Source organism: Brachyistius frenatus, unplaced genomic scaffold (genome assembly GCF_029030835.1).
Source record: "Brachyistius frenatus isolate BFR_SWC_R1_liver_20210118 unplaced genomic scaffold, ASM2903083v1 Contig_142, whole genome shotgun sequence".
Taxonomy (NCBI): Eukaryota; Metazoa; Chordata; class Actinopteri; family Embiotocidae; genus Brachyistius; species Brachyistius frenatus.
The window spans coordinates 662501-674316 of NW_027210741.1; the positions used below are offsets into that span (position 1 = coordinate 662501).

An 11816-nucleotide genomic window follows, 5' to 3' on the forward strand; every position below is an offset into this window, starting at 1 on the left:
ATCTAAACCTGAATACAATAGGGCCCGTAAGACACCGCAAAAATGGATTGGGAGTGCTAAAACCACAGAAACCTCTGCCGGAAACACGACTTTCTATAAATACAAGATACTCGCCTCAGCTGCCAAGTTCGTTATTTTCTCTCCCTCTCTCTCTCTCTCCCTCTCTCTCTCTCTCTCTCTCTGTCATGTTGGGCACTGCATAGTTATATATATACTACATCATCATTCAAACACTGGGCAATTGAAAGAAAAACAGCAAAAATAAGAAAAATGAAAGCAGCGGAAGCGTGGTTCTTCTTTTGAAGGAGCATCTCTCTCCTGCTCTTCCTCTGAGAGTGGGAGTGGGTTAGGGAAGCCCGGTACCAGGCCCCGATGCTGCTGCTGCTGCTGCTGCTGTTGGTGTGGCAGGTTTCCCGTGCGATCCAAAAATACTTTCACACTCGCCCACTTTGGTCCCCAGCCGCCTGTACTCTTTGGTTCTACAACAGGGATGGGTGAGACTCATATTCAGCTCTCCAATCGTGATTGCGGAATGCCCCAGTGTTTCTTTAACCATGCCCCCAGACTCCTCCACACACACTGCGCTCGCATGGCACCCACCTTGCCCTCTTCTCTGTTAGATCCATGCTCGTAGCGCTCTGACAGTCCGATGCTTGGGCCTGATCCAGCTACTGCACCTGGTGTTACCTAACTGCTTGCATATTTTCAAGAGAAATCCACAAAAATAAAAAAAAACACTCTGAAATATTACATTTTCTGCTTCAATTCCAACATCTCACAACTAATTCAAAGAATGTTTGACATTTGATATGTCAGATAAAGAATCAATATGCAAATATCTGGGGTATTCGTTTCCACAGATACATCAACAATCCCCTGAAGCTCAATAACATCCACTACACTAAATCATTATCACACAACATGGGACTAATTGCATGTACTTTTGACCAACAGAAGTTAATAGGTCTCCATATTCTAGTCTCTGACTCATCTGCACCCACACCAATTTCTATTTGTTGCTCTTTCTCTTCTCCAGTGACACTGCAATGTGTATGAAAAGATATGAATGTTAATAATTAGAAAGCATTGTTTCCATCACTGCTATATTGATGCACATTCAGTCATTTTGGAGACATGCAATGCAAACAGATTCAAACAAATAGCTAACAGCAGACATGTGAGGAAACAGATGAAGAATGTTAAGAGCTTGCAGCTAACAAAAGTAACTATGGAAACGGCCAGCTCTACATTTCACTAGCTTCCACAGCTCTCCAGAAATAAAAACTGTTGGGCTAAGAGCGAATCAGGTAAAGACAAAAGATCCCGGGTGAACCTATTTATAGTGGGCCTTACATAACATACATAGACCTATGTTGGCTGAAGCAAGTTTGCTACTAAACAGTAAGCTTCTGGGGGGGTGGGGGGGCAAAGGCAGGGTACATAGAACTGGAGATGCTGGATTGTGAAGCCAATTTTTTATTTTTAGAAAGATATTAAGTATAAACGGCAATTAGCACTGTGGATGATGCTGCTCATGGCAACTGAATTACATAGAGAGTACAAGGCTTGCTGTTTTGATGTCAGAGAGAACAAACACTGTTAACACTGTCCTACGAGGTCAGTGATGTCAAAGCCAGGGTTTCACAAACAACATTAACATGCAGTAAGCTAATGAAAAGTGACCCATTAAACACTCCGTAGCCATTAGGCCAGAGAAATACACGAGGATAGAAAAAAAATGCATACATCACAAGGAGCAGAAGTTCATAGCTTGTTGGCCCAGAAGCTTTGTTTATTTGTACGAGAGGCCATAAAGTTGTGTCAACACACTCGCACACATATTATCGTGAGGCCTCCGGACAAAACATTTTGATATCTCCGGTGAGATTATACGAACATACAAGCCCACATATGGAAACAACCTGTGTGAGAGTGACTGTAACGCTGCAATGCATGAACAGACATCATCTAGAAATACAGCCTGCCATCATATCTTAAATTCAGATTGAGCCATTAGCATAATTATCCACTTATACTGCTTTAATTCTGAGTAGCTCTCCATTGTAAGTAAAATGATAGCTAAGCTGTATTCAAAAAGCCACTTTTCTACTCACAAATGCCTTATTAATTAGCTCCCTCTAGCATACGTTCCCAGTAATTACATTCAATACAGCAGTCAGTGCTGTGGAGTAGGGGTGGAGGGTGTGTGTGGGGAGAACTATTTGACAACTTTATAATTACTCTGCACATGTATAATGATTTTCCATCAGTTCAACACTGAGCAGCAGCATTTTGGACATTGGCTCATGTTCACAGCACTCACCAATCAATTCATTGGTCGCAGGAACTCACCAAATATTCACTATATAGAAGCTCTGATAAGGTTGCGATGATATGCAAATGAATACTCCCTGACTCATCTGTTTATTATGCAGTCACATTAGTTAGCTCTGATGCTGTTTGGCTATTATCCCATCTCACTGTGAAAAAAGGGTCTTGGGCAAGGGGGATGGATTGCACACTGAGTGCTTTAGTCACACATATTGTCCGCACTCTTCAAAGAAATAAATGCATTTTCAACTGTGGTTGCATTGAGGGGATGTGGAATCCATTTCCTCTGAGAGAACCAGCGAGAGGCAGAGGATATGGCTCATCTGGGTCCAAAAATCCCTCAGTGCTGTGCTTTGTGTCAACAGGTCAAAGGGTCAAACGATAAGCTCGCGTCTCCCACGATCGAGCCCCGAGGTGATCATTTCACATTGATACATCATATGCCAGATCTATGCTCATAGCAATTCAGTTTAACAATGCAGTAAATATTTTAAAAGATGAATGTGAAACCTTTTCCATGATGCTCATGGTCTTAAAGTTACATCGAGTCAATAATCACAGTACAGATATCTTGGTTTCTTGATAGAAAAATGTAAACTGTAGCGTATAATACATTTGGCAAAACAACCAATGTGCAGCTTCACAAACCTATCTGCTGTTCTGCTAACTGATAGAGGCACTATTTTTAGCCATGTAACCTTAAAGCACCATGCTAAGCCTTCAACTATACAACTGCACATCTAGCCCATTCAAAGGATTCATAAAAGTGCAGAGGTTGGAGCACAGTGGCCATGCACACATAAAGAGCGAGAACCAGCGTGCACTCAGTACCAGCATTTTTTATTCGGTGGCAAAGTATTAATAAGAACATTGCCACTGTGTGCCCTAATGTGTGAATGTATACCAGCGTATGTCAAGGAGTGAAAAAATATTTGCCATCTATTTCTCCTCCCTGTCTTTTGATGTTGGCTAATTAAGCACCAAGTCCTCACAACAACTGCGCTCCTTGGAAACCATGCAAAAAAAAAAAGAAGACAAAAAAGAGGAAATAATTGACGTCAGCTAGAGGCCTTCGAATGTGCCATCTGACAAAAGAAAGAAGACCTGGCTGCTATACTTAAGGTCAGTGTGTTGAAGTGACTGGAATTGCTTTGATTTGACAAAGAGGTGACATCTGTACTGAACATGGGAGGATTTCTTAAACGTGATTTCAATAAAAAAAGAATAGGCACAGTTTATGCCAAAGAACAAGAACCGGAAGGAGGAAGAAATTCTCCTTTTAAAGCTGCACATAAAGTATGAGGTTCAAATATCCTGGATCTCCAACTGTATTGTGTAATATTCATTAAATTGATTTTAGGCTTAATCCTACTTTTGTCATAATATCTACTCCTATATTGCAGATGATATATGCGCTCTTAGATATCGGGAATATTTAAATAATGCAAGATAAAAGGGACTTGGTGTGATTTCATCTGCTGCCAACAAGAATGATTTTACTAATCTGGGATTATAATTGAATTAAAAAAAAAAAAACACCCTTGCAGACTGATTGTATTTACTGTATGTAATAAGCAGTGTAATAACAAGCAACCAAAAGTTGTATTAATATACTATATTGCATGTTTGGGCATATTTTGTTCATCACGTTGTAAAAAGTCCAATTTCAAGTCACAGCTGTTTTACATGAGTAAAAGGAAATGCGTTTTGTTCACAAAGAATGATGACTTGAGTTGTATATTAAGAAGGGACCTTAGTGATGATTTTATCCACAGTGTAGTCACTGATACATGTTCGCATTCAGAGATCACCGATGACAAGTGCTCAGTGTGAAGGTGTCGCAACTCTGACAACCAAGCTCAAATTTTAAGGACCGAGTTAGAAGGTCATTTTCTTTTACCAGATTCAAGCAAACAATTTGTTTTCAACTTTACCAAAAAATAAAGTGCAGGCACACGAAAAAAAATATTAAAACCATTTATTGTTTTAGACCAAAACAAAAACAATGTCACAGTCATTGTTGTATTCCCTGCCAGTCAAACCACAGGCTGTGTGTACAAAATATGGCTGCCTTTAGAAGCAGTCATTTCAGAAGTGCTAAGCAAGACTGGATTTAACTTTGTTTTGAAAGAGTGTGATTGAACAATATCAAAATGATCAGACAGACAATCAAAGAGATGTGATTGAAAAATGGCACAATTACAGATAATGGCCCTTATTTGTCAAGTGAAGTCACAACTTGAATAACTTTCCCCAGAAACAGCTGTCCGTCGAAAATTGTCCCCCAAACTAGTGCGAAAGCATGAATCCTCCTTCGGAGAGATGGGCTGTCAGGAATAGAACTTCATTCAGTAAAATGCACCGTAAGTATGGAACTGAAGCCCTATAGATTGCCTGGTTCTACATACAGCAGAGACAGGATAGCTGCACTACACTTGGTTTGAAATCGCCCTGAAGAGAGAATGTGTGTAAAACTTGTTCATTTAATTTACTATTTCATGAAGAAATATGATCACAAATGGTATTTTCTTACAGGGATCTTGTTATTATTGGCAGCAAGCCTGAATTTGTATAAGTTGATACTCAATGTTGTTTCAATCACATCCAGATAAATGAAGGCCAGTATCTAAGAAACGATGTGAAGAAATGGACAGTATCAGTATTGTTCAGCCATCATTAATACTGTCAGGGCTGACCAACCAGTGAAGGGGTGGCTTCCTTGGCCCCTGCCAGTGCCGTCATTGTACTGTTCCCAGATATACCCTGTGTCAACATACTGTCTATAAACATTATTGATAATGTTAGTCCTGAGTTCCTCATAAAGAACAGCTGCCTTATCTTGGTATGGCCCCTCTGTGTTGCTGTAGTGGTGGAGGGCTCTGACTGCCAAGTAGTTGATGTTAATCCACACGGGTCCCCTCCAGTAGGGGGCGTCGTGTTCTGTGTTTCGCTTCATGTAAAGGGGGTCTGCCTTCGAGAGCGAACGCAGGCCGTAGGGTGTCCACAGCTTATTGGGGTCTCTCATGTCTCTGAAGATATGTTCAAGTTTGGGTGAGTCGGGGTGGAGGATGTGCAGCAAGAAGGGGAACAAGCTAACATAACCCAAAGCATTAACGTACTGCAGCTTGGGGGCTCGTCGGACCGAACGCACGAGGCGCGCCACAGGGAACTGATGACGAGGTTGTCCGGGAGGTACGTACACCTTCTCCTGCTGCAGGGACACAGCCTGCGTGTGGTTGCCAAAGTCACTGAAAGCGTGGAGTTGTTCTGACCAGTGGAGCTCATTGAGCAGGTTGTTGTCACTGAGCATATCATGCGAGAGCTTGTAGTCCTCATGGGGCTCGCCTAGAAGCTGAGCGATGCTGGCCATGATGCCTGACGACAAAGCCATCCAGCAGTGTAAATCCACATGGCGCTCATCTGCTGATGGGTGTGAGGCTCGGGGGTAGTCATCCAGCCCAGAGGTCAAGGTCTTGGGATTGAGGAACAGATTAGTGTCCTTGTCACGTCCACGCCAGCGGTAAGAGTTGTGCAGCGGCCCCGTCTGTGTGGTGTTGTACCACTCAAACCAAGTTTTCAGGCGGGGGAAAAGCCGTCTGAGAAAAGGCAAGGTTGGTTGAGAAGCTGCCTTGTCTGGATTTGAAGATACTTGCTCAATAAGTTCCTGAAGAGCTAAGAAGAGAGTAGGTGGGTTGGCATTCTCGTTCCGCTGAACAACAAATTCAGCTGGGACTTTACTGCGGGCCTCGTCTCCAAGAATCTGCTCGCGGGGGATCCAGCCCTCCATATTCATCAGGTCTATCCAGTGGGCAATAGCCTCCCTTGTCACCTGAGGATCCCACTTACTCAGTAGCAGCTGGTGAAAGCCCTCATCCCAAAGGAATCCTCTGGGAAAGAACGAGCGGGATGGGACAGCAGTGAATAAAGCACCGTCGGGGTACAGCAGTGGGTATTCGTTGTAGACGGACTGAACCACTGACTGGCCATAGAAGTAACCCATTCCACCCAACATGTTACTGAGCGCTGCCTTGCCAAATTTAATGTGTGCCTGGCTAAAACCTTTGCTCTCGAGCCCAAAGGTTTTCTCAAACTTTGCGTCAAACTCGGCTTTCCTCTTCTCCAGCTCCTGAGTCATGACGGAGCCCACCAGTTGGTTGGGACGACTGTGGAAGCTTCCAGACTCAAACAGAATTTCAATCTGAAACGGCGTCTGAACCGTCACCTGGTGAACCACAAAATCACTTTCTTTCCTCGTGTCGGCAGGCTTCTGCTGGTTTTGGTGGTGGGGGGGTTTGTAGGTGTCCACGGCAATGTAATGCCTCTTCTCACCAGACGGTTGGCTGTAGACAAACCTGCGGTTCAGACTGTGCTTCACAATGTCAGTCAGCTTCTCCAAGCCAGGAGAGACCGTCTGAAGGTAGTTGTAACTGAAATGATTAAAAAAAAAAAAAAAAAAAAAAAAACCCAACTCCTGTTAACTCTGCTGTGTTTTCAAATCAATAAAATAAAAGCAGTAACACATAACTTTAAAGTGTAGTTTGCCATCAGTTACTGTCGTACAAGGTAGCTTAGGTAGCCTTAGCACACTGTAGCTTAGCTAGTCTCATTTTGTACTGTTGACTGGTCCAAGTCAAAATCGAACTTTATTCTCCATCTTACATTGCATCATCCGCCTTCTTACGGTAAATACCAATCATTTATACATTTCTAATCATGTTTATCAGTGCATACTTTACCTTTCTATTTTTGCTATCTTGGTCTTCTCTGGCTTTTTTGAATGTGTGAAATGTTGCTGCTGCCTGTAAATGTGACTAGCAGAGAGCTAGCATACTCCTGATCCACTCAAGATAAAAAAAACAAAAAAAACAACAACAACGCCAGTGCTGTCTGAAAGTGGACAAACAGATTCACTGGTGAAATGACATCTGCGACATTTCAGAAACCCTTGAGTTTTTTTTTTTAAATCGCTTTTTAAAACTTTGCATATTGTGCTATGATAAATATCACAATATTCACAGCACTTGCATGATGAAACGAGGGCTGAAAATCATCTTCTGCTGCCATCTAGTGGTTCGTTTTTCAACCCAGTAGTAATGTAGGATCAAATTACAGTAAACCATCTTGTGCCATCACCTTCAAATTTTCAAGACTTTGTTTTTTATACACGATTTACCACCTATGTTTTGATGGCGACCGCTCGTTGCTGCGATACGACGATGTCCTCTCCCCTTTCTGTCAAGGTTTACCTTCCCTCACTGACTATTAACTGATAAGATGGAGCACCGGAGGTCATACCACATTACTCTACGCTCCCTGCAGCTTCCTTGGACTGCTGACTTTCCCATTCACTCCTCGATTCATATATTTACCTGGCATATTTAGCGCTGGATAACTCCCCAGTAACAGGCTTTCGGAAGGTGATCTTAAAGTTTCCAAGCTCCTCAGAGAAACCGGTGATGGAGGCGAGACGATTTTTCTCCTCTTTGTGAGCCTGCAGCGAGCCCTGACTGTCTGCTGCCGTGTAAAACATCAGGGAGATGACAGGTGCTTGGGGGGCAGAGCTCTAGTGGGTAAACACACACACACACACACGAAAACCCTATGATCATCAATACATAGATAATAAAGAGTTAACCACACCGAGTTTGTTTTGGGGGATCATGTGAAGAAATATCTGCCCATGCAGTAAATATGAATAAACACTCACATGCTGTTTGGCTGTGATCCTCCAGGTCCAGTCTCCTCCATGATCTCCACCTGTCCTCTTAACAAACTCTGTGGTTAGTGTGAAGTCATTGTCTCGAATTTCTTGGACGCCGAAGGTGAGCCCATCATGCATCAGCCAGCCATAACCTTGCAAATGATCTCCCTGCTCACAAGTGTGCCTTAGATTCATGTCCAAGTCAGAAAACTGACGCATCCACATCATGCCTGGGGAGATATGATAGTCAAAGGAAATAAATGTAGCTGTTAGTATAGAGGAAGCATAAACAGAACGGTCAAATTATGCTCCTAATAATGCGGCAGAAATTACTTGTGAACAGCTTCAGAGAATAGATTTATGTCATAAGTCAAAGGCTACGAGCACTATTTTACCAGCCGACAAGGTTTTCAGCACAACTGTGGGTACCTGTTGCTGCTTACTAAGTGCTTGAAAATGTAGTACGTGTTGTGCTATCAACTAATTACCAATATTGGTCGTCCAGGGTCACAATGTACTTGAATTTAACAAGTGCCTGGGCTTTTTGCCAGCCTGTCACTGTTTTGCTTAATACAATTAACATAATATTTGTTAAAAGTAAACAATTAAATATTAAAAGGAAAATCCACCCTAAAACAGAATTTAGATTGTGCTAGTGTGTTATGTGTGGATTTAAGACAGGATTTTGGTGGGATTTTGATAGTAAAGAGAGCATCTACAAAACTGATAATTCTCCAGTTTATGTATTTAAACTTTTTGTAATTGATGCTTTGTGTCTATTTAGTGACGGGCTATGGGTTCCGAATATTTTACATCCAAATAAATTTTTGTTTGACTATTGTCACTGCTCTAAAAAAGTATATCCCAGGACATCATATCAGCATAATATTCATGTTGTAATATAAGATTAGATACTGGTTTGGATTTTAGTTATATAGCAACCCAGTTTAAGCACTTAACATCCAGTTGAACCCTTTACTTTCCCTGTGCAGCTTTAAGAAAAGAAAAGAAAAGAAAAAAAGCATCCTATTGCCCACGGTCTGCTAATATATGTGGTATGTTTCAATCGGATCTCCACAAAATCTGAAAATAAAGTTCTGTGAGTTGCACTGAATGAATAAGCTGGGACGGAGGTTGCAACGAGTGGCCAGCTTGTCTCTGAATGTGACAGCCTTACCTGTCACGATTGACCGTGGACTCCTTGTTTTCATGCCAAAGTAGACCTGAGGCCTGTATGAGCCCCAGAACCTCTCCGGGGAAACCTTGGCACTGCTGCTATTGGCATCCAGGACAGGAGGTGATGGGTGGAGAGTCACCACCCGTTTGGCCAAGTTCGATCTCATGTAGATGGCATAAAAGAACCAGATGAGGCTGAATATACAAAGACCGATGGAGATGTTGATGAATACTTTTCCGATGTCAACTTTCTTTTTCTTCTCCTTGCGGTGAAATGAAGAGGGCTTCTCATCTTTCCTTGGAAGTGGAGCAGCTTCACCCGTCACCACCCTCTTCCTCTGCCTGCCCATCCTACCCTTCTGAAACTGGGGAAGAGAGGAGAAAGATGCATTTTGATTCAATAGTGGAACTCTGCAGCAGCATTAAGAGGACTAATAGGCAAACAGCAACTTATTAAAGTCAATTAAAGCAGTTTGGCATTTCTGGACTGCAGTTCTGTTCAGCAGGGGTGGGATGTGACTAAGTACATTTACTCAAATCAATTTAAGGTACTTGTAGTTCACTTGAGGATTTCCATTTCATGCAGCTCTAGAAGTTCTACTACTCTACATCAGAAGCATTTCTCTGACAGCTTTACGTTACATTACATTACATTTCATTTAGCTGACGCTTTTATCCAAAGCGACTTACAATAAGTGCATTTCAACCATGAGGGTACAAAAACCCAGAACAACAGGAACCAAGAAAATACAATTTCTTCAAGAAAGCCAAACTACCAAGTGTTATCAGTAAGTGCCATTTTAAGTGCTACTAAAGTTCAACTATTCAAGGTAAAGTCTGAAGAGATGTGCTTTCAGTTTGCGGCGGAAGATGTACAGAGTTTCCGCTGTCCTGATGTCGGTGGGGAGCTCATTTCACCATTAAGGAGCCAGGACAGCAAACAGTCGTGATTTTGTAGAGTGTTTAGCTCGCAGTGAGGGAGCGACAAGCCGATTGGTAGAAGCAGAGCGGAGGGAGCGGGCTGGGGTGTAAGGTTGGACCATGTCCTGGATGTAGACTGGACCCGATCTGTTCACAGCACGGTACGCAAGTACCGATGTTTTGAAACGGATGCGGGCAGCTGCTGGTAACCAGTGAAGGGAGCGGAGGAGGAGCGGAGTAGTGTGAGTGAATTTAGGAGGTTAAAGACCAGTCGAGCTGCTGCATTCTGGATGAGCTGCAGAGGTCGGATGGCACTAAAAGGTAGACCTGCCAGGAGGGAGTTACAATAGTCTAGATGTGAGATGACCAGAGCCTGGACCAGAACCTGGACCAGAACCTGCGCCGCCTTCTGAGTGAGAAGAGGACGTATTCTCCTGATGTTGTGCAGCATGTACCTACAGCTTTAGTTACTATTACAATGTTCCATACTTATTCTGTCCAGTGAAAACCATGAATCTCCAACTGTGTTGATTTTGTATGTTTTTAATAAACTGAAGCATTAAATTAGAAGAAAATCTCCTACTTCTGAAGCTAAATAAACTATTTAAAAGAAAACAATGCAATTTGCTGGAAAATGTCTCAAAGCTTACAATAGGACTGTTTTTCTGAGCTCATGAAAACCTGACTTTAGAGAGATGCCTGCTTCTTCCAGGACAGTGAGGCTACAAACACTTGCTGCAGACTGAACTAACTGACAGTGTAAAGAGATTGAAACCTTTAACATATACAGCAGTAAAATGCAACATACACATTATTGCGGCAATAATTTTCACCCAAAAATGTCATGCATAATAGTGAAACATTGACAGGAAGCATTTTAGGGGACAATGAGTATGTTTACTTTGATGCTTTCGCGCATTTTGCTGCTAATACTTTTGATACTTTGGACAAAGTTTTGAATGCAGGACTTTTACTTGTACTGGAGTATTTTCGCAGTTTGGTATTGATGCGTTCATTAAGTAAGGGACGTGAAATACTTCTTCCACCCCTATTTAGCCTTAATATTCATCAATAACCACATACCTGCAAGATTTCAACGTCTACTGGTATTTGTAGCATATAATTTGGTCATACTTGGGACTACAATTGAACTCATAAAATGCCTTTCTCATCACAAGAGGAGATCCTGCAGAAGCAACGTCATCCTGAAGGCTGAAGAAAAGCGGTGCAGCTGACCTCGCGTGGTCTATCGTGGCAGTAAACACGTTATTACGTCGCCGAGCATTTTCTAAATCCAACTCGGATCATCATGCAAGCTTTCTCCAATTTAAGCACAAATCCCAGCCACCTGTTTTAACACATCCGAGTTGGCAGTAACTGCGCCCCGGGCAACGCAACGCTGCCTGCAGGCTGCACGTTTCTCGCTAGTGCCTGAACGCTAACGCTGGTTTTAACGATAACGATCGGCTGTCGCGATGCAAAGTGGTTTTTAATTCGCTAGTGGCTACTTAAATACGGGGTCATTTCGCAGTTACAGCTTAATGTTCATTGAGAAAAGGGTTACCGACCTGAAATACCGAGGCTTTCAGCTGCTCATTCTCCGTTACTGGCTAAAGCCGCCTAGCCACTTCCTGGTTCCTACTCGCTTCCACTGACGTGTACTCTGCGCTCTACGATGACGTCACCA

General features: G+C 42.6%; 1 protein-coding gene across 1 annotated transcript; it reads right to left on the reverse strand.

Annotated features, from left to right (window-relative positions):
* Positions 1-4294: 4294 nt before the first annotated feature.
* Positions 4295-11802, reverse strand: mogs (mannosyl-oligosaccharide glucosidase). The gene is made up of 5 exons (XM_069715395.1): positions 11698-11802; positions 9210-9573; positions 8039-8262; positions 7701-7894; positions 4295-6758 (listed from the first exon to the last, which is right to left on the reverse strand). Exons 2-5 carry the CDS (start codon positions 9556-9558, stop codon positions 4988-4990), a joined length of 2538 nt encoding a protein of 845 aa, XP_069571496.1. The 5' UTR covers positions 9559-9573; positions 11698-11802; the 3' UTR covers positions 4295-4987.
* Positions 11803-11816: the final 14 nt, after the last annotated feature.

Coding starts and splice junctions, on each gene's coding strand:
- mogs (XM_069715395.1), bottom strand. CDS start 9,558: ATGGGCAGGCAGAGGAAGAGGGTGGTGACGGGTGAAGCTGCTCCACTT. Junction 7,895..8,038: donor GGATCACAGCCAAACAGCAT/GTGAGTGTTTAT, acceptor TTTACCCACTAG/AGCTCTGCCCCCCAAGCACC. Junction 6,759..7,700: donor TCCAGCGCTAAATATGCCAG/GTAAATATATGA, acceptor TAATCATTTCAG/TTACAACTACCTTCAGACGG.